The sequence below is a fragment of the Eutrigla gurnardus genome (genome assembly GCF_963514095.1).
Source record: "Eutrigla gurnardus genome assembly, chromosome: 8".
Classification (NCBI taxonomy): Eukaryota; Metazoa; Chordata; class Actinopteri; order Perciformes; family Triglidae; genus Eutrigla; species Eutrigla gurnardus.
Genome location: NC_139922.1, coordinates 21505044 through 21525577, shown reverse-complemented (window position 1 = coordinate 21525577; position 20534 = coordinate 21505044). Strand labels below are relative to the sequence as shown.

At 42.6% G+C, this 20534-nt stretch overlaps 2 protein-coding genes across 8 annotated transcripts in view; one reads left to right on the top strand and one right to left on the bottom strand.

The window, feature by feature from the left end:
• The window catches only part of LOC311017375 (synaptotagmin-2-like), a 32041-nt gene extending 25769 nt beyond the window's left edge, over window positions 1-6272 (top strand). For all 3 annotated transcript variants that reach the window (XM_084015664.1, XM_084015663.1, XM_084015665.1), the window contains exon 9: window positions 261-6272. In XM_084015664.1, coding sequence (XP_083871790.1) covers window positions 261-476 — 216 coding nt within the window. In that variant the 3' untranslated portion in view covers window positions 477-6272. The remainder of the gene's footprint in view (window positions 1-260) is intronic.
• A 1096-nt stretch (window positions 6273-7368) lies between these two features.
• ppp1r12b (protein phosphatase 1, regulatory subunit 12B) lies at window positions 7369-17959 on the bottom strand. Of its 5 annotated transcripts, none has more exons than XM_084015674.1 (8): window positions 17314-17959; window positions 13137-13153; window positions 12889-13018; window positions 12008-12112; window positions 11801-11851; window positions 11591-11641; window positions 9004-9251; window positions 7369-8049 (listed from the first exon to the last, which is right to left on the bottom strand). In XM_084015674.1, exons 1-7 carry the CDS (start codon window positions 17413-17415, stop codon window positions 9117-9119), a joined length of 591 nt encoding a protein of 196 aa, XP_083871800.1. In that variant the 5' UTR covers window positions 17416-17959; the 3' UTR covers window positions 7369-8049; window positions 9004-9116. The 5 variants fall into 5 exon arrangements, with proteins under 5 accessions (XP_083871800.1, XP_083871803.1, XP_083871804.1 ...); XM_084015677.1 differs by lacking the exon at window positions 9004-9251 and adding an exon at window positions 10718-10792 and having other exon boundaries at window positions 17314-17958; XM_084015678.1 differs by lacking the exon at window positions 9004-9251 and adding an exon at window positions 10718-10789 and having other exon boundaries at window positions 17314-17958.
• Window positions 17960-20534: the final 2575 nt, after the last annotated feature.

Sequence of the window (20534 nt, the reverse complement as noted above, 5' to 3'; positions counted from 1 at the left end):
AAGTCTTGAACCAGCAGAGACTCCGTGGAGTGACATGAATGAGAATTGCTGTGTTAATTGGGATGTGTTTCAGTAACCAAACCTATGCATTTATACAATGGTAGCCCTAAAAATCACACGTGGCCTCAGCCTTGAAATCAACCACCATCAACCGCAACACGTGCCTCCTTAAAAGAGTAGAAATCTGCCCCGAGCAGCCCTCATACCTATGTAGACGCTGTGGCATTCTGAACCATGTTATGTAATGCTTTCTCTCCCAGAAAATCCTCGCTGTGATCACAGTGCTGGATTATGACAAGATTGGCAAGAACGATGCCATTGGGAAGATCTTGGTGGGAAGCAAATCCACGGGGGCCGGGCTGAAACACTGGTCCGACATGCTGGCCAACCCCCGTCGCCCCATCGCCCAGTGGCATCCACTGCAGCCAGAGGAGGAGGTGGATGCCGCCCTCGCAGCCCTGAATGCCAAGAAGTAATCCCCCCCCCCCCTCCCCGTCCCCTCCCCCTGAACACATCGTCCCCACCTCCACCCACCCTACCCATACATTTCCAATCATGTCCCCAGGTCCCACATATCAGTGTATATTCCAGAAGAACACCCCCAACTGTACATCTGCTCCCTCCAACCCCCACCCCCCTCCTCCACCCACCCTCCTCTCCTGCCGCCACCTTTAAAAAGATCCATAGATACCATTCAACATGATGGGAAATATAGTTTAAAAAAAAAAAAAAGCATCATGTTATATGAAATCATGTCATTGACAAAAGAAGACAAGTTACAGGATGGACAGATACTCCGTTGATTTCCTTTAGATCTATTTTTGTATTGGGGTCGTGGTTCCATTAATAAGAATACAGAGTAGACTACGAAGACTAGTGAGAGTGCTATTTAAGAATCTGGCGATAGAGGGGATAAAACATACATTCACTCATATTGTACTTCTCATCCCTTTCCCTTTAGTGACACAGTTTGCTTAGAATAGTGCTTAATAATAATAATAATAATAATAAAATGCTTTATACTGCCATATGATAGAGAAATAACACAAGCAGGTCCATTCCTTAGGTGTTTTTGTGCACCATGTTCCACACCTGCCAGTTATCATACTAGATGATTCCGTTAGTTTGAAGTACATTCCTAGAGTCGGGTAGCGAGTAGGGATAGGCACATATCCGGTTACCCACAAACACACTGCCTTTTTTTCGATTAGTTAACCTTCCGCCCATCGTCTCAGGAAAACTGAGAGGAAACTGAAACTCCATGCCTTTTTTTCTAAACGGGTTCTTATTATTCAAATACTCCACTCGATGAGAATGAATTGTTGGATTCAAAAGCTTGAGCGCTTGTTTATTTTTTTGTTGTTCATTTTGTTTGTTTTTGGCTTTTTAAGGCTCACGACCGGTGTCAGTTAAACCATGAAAACGATACGTTAGCGAAGAGGGGTGGTGGATTTTCAGTAAAGAAATACAAACCAAGGGGGTATTTGTTGTATTTTTTTTATTTTTGGACTGTGAAACAAAAAAAACAAAAAATGGCGGCGTCTTGTCATTTGAATAAGAAAAAAAAAGCAAAGGGAATATCAGAGCGGCTACAACAGAGAGGGATTCCAACCACCAATGACATGATATTTACCGGATTTTTTTTGCCTGCAGTCTACCACCATCCCGACCCAACGCCTCCGATTCTGTATCTCACTTGTTGTGCTACTGCCATTAGTCATGGACTTGATACAAGGGTTTTACTTCAAAGGAATCCCTATAACCGTCTTACAGTCATAAAGGAGACAAGCCTTCAAAGTAACAAAATAAGCAATTTTTCAACTACCAGGGACGCCTTCCAGTTAGCGGTGTTGTTCTCTTCATTCCTTTTCTTTCTTTTCTCTCTTTTTCTTTTATTTCACTTGTATTTCATTTGGTTTAACTTCAAACACTTTTTATTCCTCAAGCACTTTAAATCCAAATGTTACATTTAGGAAACCCTCCGAAAACCAGAGCTTTAATTATTTGTGTTATTAATAACTGCTGGTTTCAAGGGGGGAAAAAACAAAAAAGAGCAAGGGAGTGCATTATGTAAGCAGTTTTTTTTTGTTTTGTTTTGTTTGTTGTCGTTGCTTTGTTTCGGCTCAGCTGTTCGTGTACGTGTTTTGATTGTTTGAATATTACGTTTCTCACTTGATTGCGAAGATGTGGTCTGGAAGAAGGCACTGATCCTTGTGTATCTTATACACAGCTTACCAAACTGTTGAATTTTATTGCACTACTGGGTATTATTCTGTTTTTGTGGTAATTTGACGCTGTTCTTCGATCCGTGCAAGTTTTTTTGTTGTTTTTTTATTATAATAAAATGTTTTTCTGTGGCACACGTGGCATGCCCGACAGCTTTCCTCGTGTAAATGGACTCCTCTGAAAAGAGACACATAAGAATCTGATGCTCCTTCCCAGAGTGTAGTTGGTTCAGTGGATCTGGAAATTAATATTCTGTTCAAGAGGAGTTTTGAGTACGAACTTTGACAGAATCCAAACTGTTGTCTGACCAAAACGTATCGGCCCTGAACAAATAGGTGAATGCTTAATTGCAACGTCAATGTAAATCAAATGCAGACAGCACCACGCCGCTTTTTGGAATTTAATGAATGTCGGCTCTTGTATCTTTCTCTGTTGGGAATCGTAACTCTTTATTTGTTTATTTATGTACTTATTTTTTAACCAACATAGACTCGCATAATCTTTTCCCTCTGTTGATGAAGCAGCACTAAAGAAAAGGCAACATGGAAGCAATCAAGCAAACCCATCGGTGTGTAGTTTTGCCTATATGCATAGTTCATACACGTTGATACTGCATGTTTATACAAAATACTGTACATAGGAGCATGTTTTAGAGATGAAGCAAAAATATCTCGTGTGCGTAAAAATGGGTGTCATTTGTCATTTTAATAACACAAGCGAATGGTGGGGTTGGGGGGAGGGCGGGAAAAAAAGATGCACTGTATATTTTCTAAATGAAACAAATGTGTATTTATTTTCCATGAGGGTCATTGGAGAGGATGTCATACAACTATTAGAGTACTATTACTGATAAGAACCTTTCCACGCCTGAAATTCTTAAGCAAGTGTGTCGTCCAGTACCGTGTGTGAGTTCATGTAGGATGAAAATGTAGCCGCATGCTTGCTATATACTTCCTTGTGATCCAACTTTTCATTTGACGCCATTTATCTGCCATGCCATTTGTTTCAGCACTTAATCTGAAGGTTTGACTTATTTCTGCATTTTATTGCTGTTGCTTTTTTTTTTTTTTTTTTTAACAAAACAAAAATATGTTGTTTTTTTTGTTATGTGTTGGGATCGGGGGGGCGTGGGGGTCTCCAAGTCTGTAAGACGACTATTTTCTAATAACATTTGGCAACGTGGAGTAATTTATTGGAAGAAGATGGAATAATTCTGCGATCTGTAGGTGGATTGTAGAAGTTGTTCTTTGTGCCAGTAGTCTTTGTATGAGATGCATTTACAAGGGGCCAAAATATGAATAATCCCATACGCACATGACTTGGAATCCCTTCTTCCCTCTTTGTTTACTTGGAAGTTTTTTTTATTTTTATTTTTCACTTCTACAGTATTTAAATGACCTGAAACCCTTCACGACTGTGTCTCTTTTACTGTGTTTATTATACGATATGTGTGTACATGTATACAAGATAAATGAATAAGATAAAAACTAAAGCCATAAAAACTCAAGCACTAACTCTTTAGAGCTCAGCTGAGTAGCCGGAGCTTCTCTATGAAGATGAAAAAAAAAAATGAAAAAAAGATTCTTTCTTCGTTTTCCTCGGCCAGTGTTTCTCTTTTACATTCCGTTCAGAGGTCTTTTGTTCATCAAGAGGGCAAAAATCCACTTTTCTGTACATGTGAGCTTTGAGAGCAGTTGTGAGTTTAGTAGAGTGAGTGTGTCTTTTTCTACTTTCAGAGCTGTTGACGTCCTTGTTTCATAGAGGTAGCGGAATTTACAGTGTCGTCATTAGTAGCGTGTATGCCTTGTTTTGATAGTATAAATAACAGATATAATACAGATTCTCAATAATAGTGCTAAAAATATATACATATATATATATATACATATATATATAGCAGAGAGCGTGTTCTTTTCTTGGGCCGAGTGCAATTTATGAACCAAACTGGGTCACGCTTCAAGTTTCTCTTCCTCCAGTTTAGCAGCAGAATGTAGTGACCACATGTACAATCAATAACGCACTGCTGGTGATCACGCTGATGGGTTTTTTTTTGTGTTTTTTGTCGGTTTGCTCGGCATATTGCCGGAGCGAACGAAACAACGTCGTGAAAGTGAAAAGAGAGAAACTTCAAACGGTGGCACCAAACAGAGTTTTTAGGCCTGAATCCCTCCCATAGAACTATGCATAGAGTTATGATTTCCACAAACACACGGCAGAAAGGATGTGAAAAGATAGAAATACTGAAAATGTCGTGCACTTGATGTGACATTCAAGGAGGAGTTCCAAAAATTTGGGCGGGAAATTCGCTTTCTCACGGAGAGATGAGAGGATCGATTAGCTTAGCTTAGCATAAAGACTGTGGACGGGGGGAAAACGGCTAGCCTGGCTCTGTCTGCGTTTGTGTTAAGCTAAGCTAATCGTCTCCTGCCGTCGGTCTAATCATCTAACTCTTTGCAAGAAGGTGAACATTCCCGTTTCCCAAAACTATTCCTTTAAGTTGAACAGAAAACCTCGACCTGCCGTCTATCCCATCTTCGCAAACAATCCTGCCACATCGTCCAATGCAATATTATATTTCCTCATCGTCCCATTATCGTTGCGACCAAACGATGGAACGAGTCGAACGCGAAGATCTCGGCGCGTTTTCACAAAATACTGCCAGTACCGGATCATAGTCGCCTGCGTCCGTCCACGCTGTTTGAATCTACAAAGCCAAAACTGACAATTAACTGCAGAAGCAAACATGGGACGGCGAGGGCGAATGTGATTACGGGTTGTGTTATAGCACATTTAGGAGATTTAGTTTCCTCTTTTTTTTTTACTTCTCGGGGTCGCCGTGGTCACGTGACATCTGGGTTCTATGGGGGCCGAGGGAGCTGTGTATGGGATTAAACAAACACTATCCACAGTACAGGTCTGCATGCATGGGACGCATCACTCATTCTTAAATGTGCATCTGTCGCGTGTATGACCGTAATACTCAAACAATCTTATTTCTATTTTTTCAATATTTGGGGGTCACCCACATCGTGCACAACTGCGTCTGAAATTGTTGAGCCGTTTCAGCTGTGCAGAGACCGTTTTTAGAGCACCGTTCACACCGTTTTTTTGTTTGTTTCTTTTTTAACAAACGCTGGGATTTAAAAAGGGAAAACATCCAAAGTTCAGCAGATCATTTTCTTTTTTTTACCACCCTGTCGAACAAAATGTGTCCGAGAAGCCTCTCGGCGGGGTGAGGACACCGCTTTGAAACACGTTGTCTTGTCTCCTCTATTACTCGCTGTATTTCTTCTTTGTATTCTTGTGCATATGTGTAATCACCACCTTCTGTCTTTGATTTGTTTTTTTCGTGATGTATACTTCTTAAATGTAGAATGTAGGACTGTGTTTGAATCGATGCCAGAATCATATTTGACTGTTTTTATTGGGTTTTTTCCCCCCGTTTGCGTCTTTGTCCTGTTTTTTCCGTGTGACCAGCTATGTACCATCAGTATCGTTACGCTGAACAGGAAGCAGGCTCGTCGATGATTCTCTGCTTTTGTTGAGCGTAAAAAGAACGCCGGCCTTCATGTTTACAACATGGATACACCGTATACTGCCAAACATGCAGGACCGTACCAAACTCCCCTCTTTGAGCGCTTAGTCCTCCACCTCTCATCCCCTGATGAAACTGTGTTCTCAAGACTCTTTCTTTTTTTTTTTTTAGTTATTTTCCCCCTTTCTCTTCTTCCTCATCTTTTAAAGCGTCGGAGGACGGTCAGGTTGTGTCCTCTAGCTGTGTTTCTTCGTGTCTAGTGTCGTGGTGCGCGTGTTCATGTCAGTACTTGTGCCTACTGTGGATCGCATGCTTTAGCCCTTGACTGGACACAAAACGTTGCTCACAAACTCCTCTTGACCCTTGTGTGGACAAACGTTGGGGATCCTTATAAAGTTATCAAGGGAACCAAATAACTTACTACAAATTTATCATATGTGTTACCAGTTCTGTAAAAAAAAAACTACAAAAAAACAAAAACAAATAGGAAATAAAGGCCTTTTAATTACCATGATTTTGTTTGTGTTTGATGTGTGCAGGATTCCTAATAGATTAATGTCACACTGAGAATTATCCGTTTCTATAACAGTTTATTAAGCAATGTGAGCAAACCCATGTGTGTGTATCGTCAACACATTACAAACATCTTCAATACAATATGCTGCGTAGAAGCAGCTCTACAGTGTAGCTGTGAGTGAAGTACGTCATGTGACCAAAGATAACCGTGGCGTCGGACTCCAAAAACCACCATGTTGTTCAAGCGGTCAAACATCCAACATGGGGACTTCGGTCGACGAGTCCATAAAAAGGGAAGAGAAGACGGAAGTCTCCGGTACACCATCCATCACTTCTAAAGACAGCTAAAGGATATTCAAACACAAGCTGAGTCCGGCAGTTTTATAACATACAGGAATAACAAATCTGTGACCTCCACGAAGAGGAACGAGCAGGAAAGACGCCGCTTTCATCCGTCATTTCATGTCTCATTAACATTTCAAATTATTCAAACATTTCTGTGGAGGAAGGAACAAATAAATGTAGCCTCCATGAAATCTGGTCCAAAACAAATAACTAATTTAACTGCCTTTACCGTGATGATGTTAATGCACCACACAGTGTTTTTTTTAAAATGTGTGTTATTTAATGGATTGTATTTATTATTAATCACAAGGTTTTGGCATTTTCGTTTTTTAATCACCTAATAGAAATTAGATTTTACTAAACAAAGTATAAAGATTAGAACTAAGAAATGCATAAATAAATAAATATATCTCTATTACAGAACACAGGACACTTTCCTTCACACACACACACACACACACACACACACTTGGACTCCTCTGTGTCGTCGTTCTGCTGTTCTGAAGCTGAGCGACTGGTGCAAAATTCTCTACAAAGCCAAAAATATAAAAAAAAAAGGTCTACTGAAGCCACAAAGAACTAATTAACAGCTTTTGGCAAATGTGAAATCCTGTTATCATGGAAACTAAAACAAGAAATTATAACATACAGTCAGGCAATCGTACCAAATGAGGCCAAAAGTGTCTCTCATTTAGCCTCAATATCTTCATCAGAGAGTAAAATGGTTCAAATTGTTTGTTTTTGTAAGATCTTGTATAGATTTTCTTCCCGGTTTCAACACATTCTTTGTCTGAAGCAAACTAGAAAACCTACTTTTGTGCTGCTTCAGGTGGATTCATTTTCACTTCTAGCTGTTACTTCCAGAGCAGCTGTTTATCGCCGGGCTGGGCCTCTCCTGTGTGGTCGTATATTCTGATTGAAATTATAACGATTATATCTCCATGCCAACGTGGCCTTCTATCCCAATTAGGACAACATTGAAAAATCCTTTCTGCAGTGCACAATGTAGCGATGAGCGTGATGTCTCAGTGTGAAGTGCGGTTATAATATTAGAAACTGTACCTACATGCGAACCCCTTTGTTAGTTTGAACGCCGCCTTGAAAGCTTATTCAAATGGCACAACTGGTCCCTATTTGGTTAATGTGAAAATAACGAATTATGTAGAAACACGTGGTGAAATTTGACTGAACTTTGATCTTTAAAAAGTCCCAACAGGAATTTAGTTTCTGAAAAAAGCGGCCATCATCTGTGACGCAGAGAGGAGTCACATTGCGGAAAGTGAAACTGCCATCAGGGTCGGAGCGTCCGCAGACACAGAACAGGAGCTTCAGACATCTTTTCATTTGGACAGTTTGCTGATGACTCGAATGAGAGCCCCATTCTCGTCCTTCAGCCTCTGGTTGTCTGACTTGAGCTCTGTTAAGATCTGGGACAGCGGGAGGAAAGACATGATATTAGAAAAAAAAAAAAAGTGAGTCATCTAAAGCTTAAGATAACATAATGACACATTTAACCAGGACTATACAACATCATCAAGCAGCGTCAACTACTAAGTGGACTAAAAGTTTCAGTGAAGTTTGAACAACAATGTCATGCTTCACGGTACGTCGTCATGCGAGTGAGGAGTGACTTTGAACGGGTGTGTGTGCTCCGCGTGTGAAAAGTGAAAGAAAACAGAGTCACAGAGGGAGAAACTGAGCGAGGGTCAATTTCCCAAATCTAGGTCATGTCTCTCATGAGGAGCGATGACTAAAAATAACCACCCTCTTTGCCAAAGTATTTCCCCTCTACTAGAGACAAACAATAACCCCCCTGCTCTCGAGCTGTGACATATTACCAGAAAACTGGTGAATGAGCAAAGGCCCCCGCGGCAACTCGCATGTCCCGAGTCCCTTTTTTCTATTTTAATTTCTCTCTTTATTCCTTGTATGGTATAATGACCAAAGTTCCAGTAAATGAATCCCATCATCATAGTAATGCCTTGCTCTAATATTTTTTGGGGAAATATGAACCAAAACACACCCAGTGTCTCGCCCCGGCAGCACAGGACATGCTCATCTCGAGGGCTAATGATCTCTCGCACGTTTCATTTCCTTCAGATGATTGACTAGAATGGCTATTTCCTTGGCAAACAACTTTGCATTGATTACACAGCACATTACGCAGGATCCACATATATTTCACTGTTGCGAGATCAATGACTGGAATGATAGGCAAAGAAAAAAACTCCTAATGTTCCTGTCATGTGAAGCCCCATGCACGGCTGTAGCTAAAAAGTATACATGGACGTTAAAATGAGGCTTATGAGAAATGGGGGGGTCAGCGGGGTTAAAAGAGTGCAGAGGAAGATGGGGAAGGGGGGGGGGGCATCGGGACCTGCCTGAGAGGAACACAGCAGAGGACGAAGCACCAGGAGGAGGGGGGAGTGTAGAAGTTATGTGTCTGAGAAGTGGAGAGGATGGGGGAGAAGGGAGGACAGACGGTGTCGGAGGGTCAGAGGTCCTCTGTCTCCGGCATGGAGGCCGTCTCAGAGAGGCGGGAGAGGACGCGCAGCATAGCTCGGTTCTCGGTCAGGAGACACTCGTTCACCCTCCGCAAGGTCTGGACCTGAGCCAGAGCAGGGAAGGCCTGCACAGAGGAGGAGAGTAGATCCAGAGAGGGGGCGACGGAGAGAGAAAAGGCATGCAGGGGGGGCCGTGTGCAAAGACTGTATACGTATCCACTCATACAGGCATCCACACACCTTCACAGACGGGGAGGACTCATCAGCAAAACTTCTACAAACACATATTCAAACAACAGGGGGGTTCAGAAGAAATAGCAGAAGCAAAGGAAGCAAAGGAAGGCAGTTCTCCTTGAGTGTTGAGTAGTGTTATTATCTGCATAGCTTTGCAGAGGATAGGCAGATAAAGAAAAAAAAAACATTAAAAATAACTTGAATTCTACTATTTGAAAGTTTGCAGAAGAGAAAGTTTTAAGTCGAAGGGAAAGAAATGATTCATTTCCCCGTCTTCTCTTCTTGGCCTGACTATTTGAGGCGAACCTCAATGTGGTTTAACAGAAACGTCTGTGGTTTGACATGATTCCTGAGGGCAAAACCACATCACACACACACACACACACACACACACACACACACACACACACACACACACACACAGGGCACTTGTACTGTGTCAGGCTAGCCAAACACAAGTGTGTAGACGTTAATGTGGCCACAGATGAGGTTTGAGGAGAACATCCAGCTGCGTATTACAACACCAAAACACATTTATTGAAGAAATTTGAGGCCAGCTTGTGTTTGGAACTTAACAGTTCATGCTTATAATGTTCCCTTGGTTTTGAGAACAAAACGGTGCAGTTTCTGGAGAGGTGCCCTTGGCTAGAGAGAAGAGAAGGACAGAGTGAGGCGAGAATGCATAATGACCAGTATCCTTTATTACAGTCTCTTAATATCGAGCTCTTTGATATTAAATTAAATCTCACAGTTGCTATTAATTAAGTTTTGGAGGCTGTCGGGAATAAATGTCTCTTTTCTGTATGAAGTGTAAAGACCTTACAAAGTAATCAGACACGAAGGCATGGATAGGGAAACAAGGACACGCTGTGTCTATTATTGTGAAGCACCCGAAACCCCTGGTCCAGTCTACTGGACCCGAGGAGGTCCTAGTCCAACCTGCCCCCCTCCACCGGAGATAAACCCATGATTTTGGAAATAGCTGCACACAAATCCGCAGCAATGTAACTAAGTTGGTCTGAGTTTGAATATTGACATCGATGACATTTCTGCATCGGAAGGTCTTAAATGTTGCTGGTATGTTTCCTCCGGTAGGTGGCACAGGTTGGCACTCATCCGACTGATCTGCAACCCGCTAAACGTGAACAAGTGACTTTGTGAGCGAGTGAGCGTCCCCCTAAAGAAAAGAAAACCTGTAGCATTTATAGACTAAATGTAAGAGCCTATATTTGAGCTCATCGTGTCACATACATGTGCGTCCACACGTGGAAACATGCCCGAGCCTCTGACAGAAGCAGAATCGTGTGAGGTGACAGGCAGGTGCCAATCACTCCTCGTCGCCATAGCGACCACTCACCGTCCCACCCTTCCCCCTGAAGGCAACCTCCTCTCAGGGCTGATACCCACAGCGGAACCGCAGTGGGGCGTCCTGCTGAGGGAACCACGACAACACGGCGGGGTCAAACATCTGCTGCTGTATATGTATCTGATTTATGTCGTCTGTGTCACTGTGTGCATGTCATGCATACTCTCTCAGACTTTCTTTTTTTTATCTCTTGAGGAATATAACACTGCCATATAACAGTCCAATTCTAACCCTGCACACATACAGTGCAGACCACGTCCACTCAGGCCTGAAATCTGTCTGCTGCTCGCCCCCCCCCCCCCCCGTCTCTCTTTGTGAAGCAGAATACACACAGTGCGGCGCAGGAATGTCTCACAAAAGCAGGTCTTTTGCTCTTGGACGGGGTTTTGGTATTCGGCTTGGAACTAGGTCACAATGTTCACCCCGACGGTGGGATAAGTGGAGCAGGGGAGCAGCAGCAGTGCAGGCTCCTCCTTAGCCTGGCAGGAAGTGGCCCAGCAGAACACTGTGGTTAATGAGCCCGAAGCATTAACCTTCCCTCTCCTTGAATGCAAGCCCACCTGGCTAACAACAACCCTGGAGTGAGAATGTGAGGGCCGTGTGTGTGTGTGTGTGTGTGTGTGTGTGTGTGTGTGTGTGTGTGTGTGTGTGTGTGTGTGTGTGTGTGTGTGTATGTGTGTGTTTTGCACTGTTAAAACACTTTAGGCATGCTTGATTTAGCATGGGTAAAAGGGGGCTTGGCTGGAGGCGGGTATACCTTCAAGTACTGTTAGTGTGTTGAGATAAATGACTTGTACAAGAGAGACGTAATATGCCGTTTAAAGCCGGGGTGAGTATGCACAATTTATTTTTACACGCACTGACCTTTATCTCATCCTCCATGTTTGACACTCTTTTCTCAAGAGCTTGTTTTTCCTGTAAATACAGAAGGAGCAACTGAAATAAATATATGGTTCCTTGTGGTGGAAAAAGAGTGACATTCCACTAAACTATGCTTTGAACAGGAAAGTTAGAATATATGCATTAACCTATCATGATGGCGCGGAAGAGCAAGATGAAATACAATACACTTACCCTTTTCTCTGATTCAAGTACTGTGGATCTCTCCGATATTCTGTCCTGCCTCTAGAAGGTGGAATAGTGCTGTTATTGTAAGTGTTGGTAGGATTATATTTATTTTGGAACATGGTTTCATTGAGTAATCAGCCACGACCTTCCTTCTGCACACAGGTGGGAATAGGATGATGGCGAAGCAGTAAAAACACGACAGTTTTTCTGTACCTGAGTCACTTTCTCCAGCTGGGAGCGAATCTTCACCAGTTCCTGTTTGCTGTCCTGCAACCTGGACTTCAGCTTCTCGTTCTCATGCAAAGCTTCTGCATACATCTGAGATTAAGATTAAGATTAAGGAGATCTTTTTTTTCCAGAGAGTCTGTTCTTTTTACCTGTCAAATCTTTTTCATCAAAATACTAAGTTGGGGGTGAAAAATAGTGAAATCACACATTAACCAGTCTAACAAGGATATAAAAAGTCAGCAAGTAAACGTATGGAACCAGTGTTCAGTATTACAATTTAGAAAACGACATGTAGGCCTTTATATCAGACAGAGTCAATTAGTGAGTTAGCATAGAACAGAAGCTAAGCACGTTTGCCCAAACGGCTGTTGATTTCTACTGAGCTTTATCTCAAGGCCAACGATGATTTTATTTAATCATTTCGGTGCCAAATACATAAAATAATGAAGAAATCAATGCAATACTTAAATGTATCTTGAACGTTATCCAAAATCTGTCGATCCTTCAGTTATTAGTGATCAAATATGACTATTCAACATCATTTATATGCACAGAAATATGATATACACAATTGATTTGATTGATATTAAATGTACAATCAAATCACTTGTTTCAAATGTTTTAAACTTTGTATATGTTACCATATAGATATGTGACATGGTGTTACCTTATATTTTACCAGTTAAGTTAAAAAATGATGTCGGTTCAGTATATTCGTATTTGAGAATTTCAAACATGAGCTCTTTTTTAATTACCTAAAACTCCAATTATATATCCATGTTCTTGCCCTTATCCAGATGTTCCACCAGCTCTCTGCACCACATGAATCACTCAGGAGGGGACTGTGCTTGTTGAGACTTTCCTACCTTCTTATAGTCCTTGGTAGAGGAGTCTGGCTCGTGTCTGTTCAGAGCCGCCAGCCTCGTCTCCCTCCGAGTGTAAGAGCTGGTGCGGCCCAGTGGTTTGTCTGTGGCGCTCTCCCCGCTGGAGTCGTATCTGAAAGTAACACATTCAGTTCACGCTGCCACTTTATTTTAGGCCATTTACTTTTGATTTGTGTTCTCAGGAAATACAGTCCTATATTACGGGAGATGTTTCAAAGATAAATCCTCACCTTGACAGTCTGTCATGCTGAAAAACAAACAACAAACCATGTTAGTTTGATCACTCAGACTTCAGCATGGGAACAGCACAGCTATAAAAAAAACATCCTGTTGTGGTTACATCCAGATTTATTTGTTTGATGGGATCAAAATGAGGTTTGCCAGTAAAATATTTTCCATTTTGAGACAACAGAGAACCAAAAAAACAAACTTCCAAGTGAATTATCACAGTGTGTTCAGAGACCTGAAGTCCCGTGGGGGATGCAGAAATGAGATATATAATTCACCCAACCACTGCGCTGACAGGGTTCGCACAGGTCAACCCTCCCCGTTGAGCCCGGTTTATCTTTCAGAACGGGCGACTAATGCCTACAGCATGAAGATGACATCATGGCATCAGACGCTAGGTGTCTCCTGGGTGACGGGTCGACGTCTGACCTCAGAGAACAGACCGATAGCGGGCTGTCCTGGGGGGATTTTTGCCACGACTAATCCAGTGTACATGGCTGCCAGGCTTATTTCTGCCTGTTGTGCTCACGTACTGAATCTGTTTCCACTTCACCAAGGAGTCTGGGTATTGTGCTCCATCCAGAGGAGGCGTTTATGTACTAATACACATGTCATATACTGTGTACACAGGGTTTCTGCACTGAAACAAACTCCCCAAATAGATCAATCACTGCAACCCGCCGCAATGTGAGTCCAGACTGATCAGTGATGTCTTCAGATGCATTTTTGTAAACCCAGAATTTTGGAGTTGCTGTCCCACCGGGAAAAGGAGGGCTTTAAACACCTCCTTTCAGAAATAAACAGCAATAAACACCTTGTGTGGTGCCACCAGCCCGAGCTGCTCGAGATAAGAAGCAGATGTAGACTGCATTAAAAGCAGACGTTTTATAGGCAGGACAATTCGTGTCAGACCAGAGAACAGAGCGAAGTTATTCCTGCGTCACATTTGCAGAGTCCGGGGGGATATTTCACACAGCGTCAAAGGAGCTATCCCTCAGCAAAGTGTTTACATAACTGAGCCAGCGCTGCCGGTCCTTATGTGGGCATGTGCTTTAAGCAGAGCTATCCAGGGAAAAGCAGACCTCCGTGACCTGAGATGAAAAAAAGGCCCAAGGATGGAGACCACGAAGGGCTCTCAATCACTCCAAGATTCCTCCATCAGATTCTGTGTTCGTTCATTAATCAACCCGGGATGAGTGGCCTCGCTGGTTACATGAATAAATCATCAGTCTGCTTTTGGGGAGACGAACTGCAACGTCGGCACTTCACCAAACTCTTTTAAGATTAAGAGCTCCTGACTGTACACAAACCTATTTCACACTACAGGATTAGCAAATTGGTGAAATTGGATTTTTTTTTTTTTTTTTTTTTTTTTTTACTTCTCAAACGAGCCCCAGTGGGGTTTACAGGACCTGATTCTTTAATAAAGGATGGAATCCTGACACTAATGCATGTTTTTACACGTATATCTTCATCATGAAACTTTTTTTTAATCCAAATTTAACCAAAACCAGCAAAATAAAGCAGATATTCTAATTGTGATAGTAGTTGTACCAATGTGATTCCCTTGTTAGGGAAAAGAAAACAGAGGGAGGCAGATGTGGCACGTGTAGCTCAGCAGAGCAGACGTTAGACCTGGAGAGGGACAAAACCACCAGGGGGGGGGCAGACCGATGGAAACAGCCTCCGAACGGGTGCATGCTTGAACCACGGGGTGTTCTTCAAACACAACTGCCTCCAGTTTTGTGGTTTGCCTCACCGCCACGTTACATAAACACTAACGTTAACAGCAGTTTGCAAGAGTGAACTCATCGTGAGGAGACTCTTCACTCTCCGTCTCATCTCTTCCCCTCATTCTGTCACAGCATCACTCCTCCAGAGCTGACCGGATTTCACTGAAGGAAAATCTGAGCTACAAACACACACACACACACACACACACACACACACACACACACACATACACACACGCTCCCTCCACCCCCTTCTCTGTAAGCGACATACAACCATAAAAGACATTTCTTTCCACATTCACTCACCTTTTCTCATTTCAGCCACTGCTCCGTCTCTATTAATGCTTTACAGAACATCTGAGCCTGTCTGAGAGCGTCTTCCTCTTTTTTCTTTTTCAGGAGACTCAAAATGCCTCGCATTCCCAGTGATGGAATGAATACTCAAATCCTTTACTTTGGTAAAAGGACTAATAATAGCACAATGTAAAAACCCTGAATCCAAAATGAATGAACTCATTCTGCAGAAAGAAAATGTCCTGTTACTCACTAACATACATACGACAATGCATGAGGAGTGACTTTACTGTCACAGTTGGTCGAGGTGGAGCTCATTTTATCAAGTTCCTTTAGTCCACTGATCCCCAAACTAGGCGACCTCTAAATGGACACCGGATTAATCTGGTGGTCGAGGTATTTTTTTATTATATTGGATACATTTGAGCAGATCTCAGTCCTGCCTCTAATGTAATGCGTCTGTTTTATTCTGTAACTCTCTTTTCTGTCACTTCACTTCCTGCCTTTGCGTGGTTTCCCGCCATTTTTGGATGTCTGCCCCGCCCCGATTAGTTTCACCTGTTCTCACTTCCCCAATCAGCCATGCACTATACACACCTGCCCAGTTCCTTTGCTCTTAGCAGGGAGTCGGGCCTGTAAGCTGCCTGCGTTTCCTGCCTGCCTGCCTTTTGGACTTTCAGCCTGTAAGCTTCTTTTTCCTCTTTTCCTCTCAAAGTTTTTCTTTGGATCTCTGAACCTGCAACTGGGCCTTTCGTAGCCGTCTGTGCGTCTGTCAGCAACAACAACTCAGCGATGTCTAAACTCGTACAAGTATAGCTGTCACATAAATGTAGAAGAGTAAAACGTTTCCCCACTGAAGTTGAGTGGAGCACTTGAGTACGAGCAGCTTGAGCACGGCGCTCACGTAAAAGTGGATACTTTCACCACTGAGCATCTGCCAGATGCGAGTGTCGTCCAATAACGCAAATGTGTTCCTGTTTATACGTCTTCCTGTTGCTCGCAGCTGTAACGCATTGTTTTACTAAATCAAAACATTCAGAGCAAGTGCTAAAAATACCGCATCAATCTGAATTGCATCTTCTCTCCCATGAAAAACTCAGATCTCGGCTGACATCATGGAAAAACGAATGCCTGACTTTCACCATGGATACAGCACCGAGACGTTTTGAAGACAAATAGAGAGATGAAGGCATTCACTGCTCGAAACTGCTGTAATGAGAGCTTCTGCTGTGTTAGATAACATTAGATGAGCAAATGTGTGTCTGTAAATAGTCACTGCTTCATGTTTCTGCATTTCTCTCTCTGTCCCTTTAAACGTGGCTGTCAGTAAACTGCACAGTCCGCCGCACTGACATAAACACAGTCGAACAACGCCCACGAGAATAAGCCTCTTGCACGGGGAAAAAGAAAATAACAGGAAATTACAGAAGGAACCTTCAGTCCTTCTCCAGAAAATGTTCATGGGAAATCAAATGAGCGCTTCACACGTTAGTAAATCACTGTAATGAAGTACTTTGGTGAATCAGGAGTGGCGGATTATTGGTCAAAGTGCACATAATTGTGTAAAAATGACAAAATAACACCTGTTTAACTGAACACGCTCACAATGGCACATGTCCAAACACGTAGAAATGTCTTACGAGGGCTGCAGCTCACAATTATTTCAATTATCAGTTGATCTTCCGGTTTGGAAATCAAGTAATCGCCTTGCCTATAGTGGAAAATGCTCTTTTTAACTTCCAAGTTCAAGCTGATGTGTTTCTGTACTTTAAACAACCCAAATATATTCAGTTTACTAACATAGATGACAAAGCAAAGTAACAATTCTTCACATTTTAGGGGCTGAAATTACAGAATACGTATTATTTTTACCTGGAAAATTACACTTTTTTCTGATTAATCGGTTAATTGCTTCAGTACTTTACATACCTTCTTGTCGTACGTTTAGATGTCTGAAAAAGATTGCCTAATCCTAAAAAATACTGACTTGATAGTGGCTAAACAAACAAGTGATATATCAATTTTAACAGCTTCATGCAAATAAATGACTCATGGAAATATTAATTTAGAAATGATCCTGCTAAATTGGTGAAATCATAAAGTTTGAAATCCAAAAGGTGTTTTCCTCTATAAGAAAGTGTTCTGCTCTTACTCTGTAGTTCTTGTCTGTAGGGGACGGAGAGGACGGTGGTGAATCGGTCACTGACTTCCTGGTGCGAGTCAGGTCCTTGGTGCGCGGGTAGTAGGTCGACATCTCCCCCGTCTTCTCTGGACCAGCAGGTCAACTTCTAACGTAACGTTCCACCGAGGCCACCAGATAACAGCTGCACAGATTCCCTCAAGCAATGACGCAGATGCCCATGACTGCACGCATTCCCGGGGAATCCTCGCCAACAACAGGTGTGTGTGAGTGTGTGTGTGTGTGAGTGTGTGTGAGTGTCTCAGTCCAGCTCCAGACTCACACTTCACACTGAGCCGGAGCTGCAGCTAAGTTTGGAGGGATTTGAGTTGTGTGGTCACGCCTTTTTCAAAGCTCAGTGGACAGAGGAGCAGTAATCAGATACAATTGCAAAGAACAAGAAAGCAAATGAACCTCTGTTGATCACCCAAAAAAAAAGAAAAACTTTTTATCTGGTAAAGCAAATAAATTGTCCTCCCTGGTCTCCGCTCTTCGAACACAGAGGTCTTTGATGAAATGTGAAGAAGTCCAAAAGGAAGCAGCCAAGAGAGAAAGTGTGTTCCCTTTACTGCCTCTTCCTATGTTGCCCAAAGTTATACACACACTCACTCTCCCCTCCTGCTTTCACTGCTTGGTCACCCTCCCAGTCCTCCACCCCCCACCCCCACCCCCCAGCTTTGGCAACCTGTCAGAGGCTCTACTGTGGCTGGACTAGGGCTAAAATTGTCCACCGATGTGGACGGGGTAAAAAGGGGGAGGTGGAGCACAAAACCAAAAGTTCTAAGGGGGGGGGGGGGGGGTAGTTTGTGTCCTGGAAGGTCAACACAGTTTCACCTGATGAGCGTCCCACAGTGTGATGGAGAGATGTGTCACGCACATGTTTCCTCTTACCAAAATGTGTTTAAACTTTCACATTGAAGCCCAGGATTCTTAACAATTAATATGATGGTGATTTTATTTTTTTCATCCTGAGGCCTTTTGAGGTTTGTAAAAAAAAAAATACCATATGATGTTACCTCTCTCTTCAAAGTCACCGTCTTATGAAAGGACTAGTTTTGGGGATGGATTCGATTATAACTTTCCTGCTGAGTTAGACGAGGAAATCGATACCTCTTGGGTCCGTACAATAAATACTGAATGGAACGACAGCCAACAGCTGGTTAGCGCTGCTTTAGCATAAAAACTGGAAATGAGGAAACAGTTAACCAGATAAAAAAAATAAGTTTTACAAGTGTTTGTTTGAATTAAACAGACCAGATGTAACATGTTAATTGAGCTTCAGAGGTGCTGGTGGGCAGATGTTTGTTACCTTTGGACAAAGTCAGGCTGGCTGTTTCCAGTCTTCATGCTAAGCTAAGCTAAGCTAACCGGCAGCTGGATGTAACTTCGTATTCACCATACAGACACGAGAGGGAGGAGTCAAACTTGTCATCTAACTCTCAGCAAGAAAACAAGCAGATTTCCCAAAATGCCGGATTGCCTCCCAATAACCAACCCGTAGTACCTCACTGTTTAAACTCCCACATACTCGCTCATCGCGACTAGATGAAAGGAAAGATAAAGGCAAAAAATGCAGAAGGAACGATTGAAAGGCAAAGAGAATATGAAAGAGAAAAAGAGTTAATTATTCAACAAGAATTCTGTAATGATGGGATGTGAGCAACCACACACAGAACATCACCATAAAGGTGCTAATTGTCCTTACTTTCCCTTGAAGCTCTTCTTAAAAGGTCGACATCGTAGCTTTGGTTCCTAAACGGTTCTGTATTGTGTCAATGTGGGTACACTGCGTGGGCTTTTCTGACAGATGGTTTGAAATGCGTCCCAAAAAAACTAAATTGGCAACAGTAGCCATCTTGTATCTAAAGTATATTTGTAATTCTTCCATCGGAGACCATCTGAAGAGAATATGATTTGGTGGAGAGTTTAATTACGAGTTGTTCCCAGCTGGAGTTCGCCCAGTCTGATCCACAGCTTCAGGACTTTCAATATGGGATATTACAGTAACCTTATGTATTTCATGAATGTAGAAAGTGAGCCACAGAAGCTGCTACCAGAGTTTACTCGATTTTTTTTTTTTTTTTGTAAATCTGGAAGAGCAAGATGTCCTAGCAGCCAGGATCTAATCACTAAATCCCCAAAGTGGTACTGATGAAGAAAAACTGTCTGCAGAGGCACTCTTGCTTGCTCCATCTCTTGTTAATTCCCCCTATTATCATCGCCACCATCACAAAACAATCTAGTAGCAGAATCTATCAGCTGACTTGCTCCGCCCCTCTCTCTCTCTGTCTATGGAAAGTCTGCCCCGATCATCATGGAGTCATGTAGAGGTCGGCTGTGGCGATGGGCAGCCTGTCGTGCTCCCAATGAAACCTCGCTGCTTGGTATGATTATCACAGACAGATATAGTCCTCAGTAACGCTCCGAGACTCTCATGTTACTAACAGATCGCTGTTTTAGATTCCACCATGGGAGGGACAGCAGGGTCTTCTCTCCTTCCCATTCATCTACCTTTTTTCCAAACCAGTGATTCATAGATTATCCTCACTTAAACTGAGATGGATCTCCAGGTTGCAGATCCATCTTAGTTGGATGTGTAGCAGACAGGTGGAGGGAGCACAATATCGGTTGAGAGGGGGGGGGGAAGAGGAAAAAGTCAATCCTCTTAAATCCGAGGCTAAGAGTAAGCGGAGAGCGTTTCAGTTTGCCCAATATGGTATGGTATGCTGAGACACCTCAGCCATGTGATGTGAGGAAGCAAAGCGACTTGGAGGGAGGAGGGGGAGGATGGGGAGGGGTTGGTCCTCCAGGACTGTCTTTCTATGAGACATTAACCAGCACTTCTAGTTAAAAAGAATCTTTGAACACATGCCTGGCATCTACGATTGCAGCACATCTCCAAATATTGCATCAGAGACCAGAGTTTGGCTGCCTTTGAAGCGTACTTAGCCTTCGGGTGAGAAACAGGATGTGAATATGAAACAATGTCTCTAATGAATATTGAACAATAAAATTATTCTGGCATAAAATTCTCAGCTGTGAACGTATTGGATTTATAGATACATTTTGTTTCATACATAAGACCTAATTTCAAATTAGTTGATGAAAATGAAAGTGTGTCACGAAGGCGCCGAAACATTCTCAAGGGATCTCAATATATTAGACGGTAGTTATATCATATGAGCTGTAAATAC

Bases quoted from the DNA above. Each gene is read 5' to 3' on its own strand.
- ppp1r12b (XM_084015674.1), bottom strand. From the start codon at position 17,415: ATGTCGACCTACTACCCGCGCACCAAGGACCTGACTCGCACCAGGAAG. The intron at 12,113-12,888 runs GTAGGAAAGTCT...TCTTAATCTCAG, and splicing joins CTACCAAGGACTATAAGAAG to ATGTATGCAGAAGCTTTGCA. The intron at 11,642-11,800 runs GTAAGTGTATTG...CTGTATTTACAG, and splicing joins TACTTGAATCAGAGAAAAGG to GAAAAACAAGCTCTTGAGAA.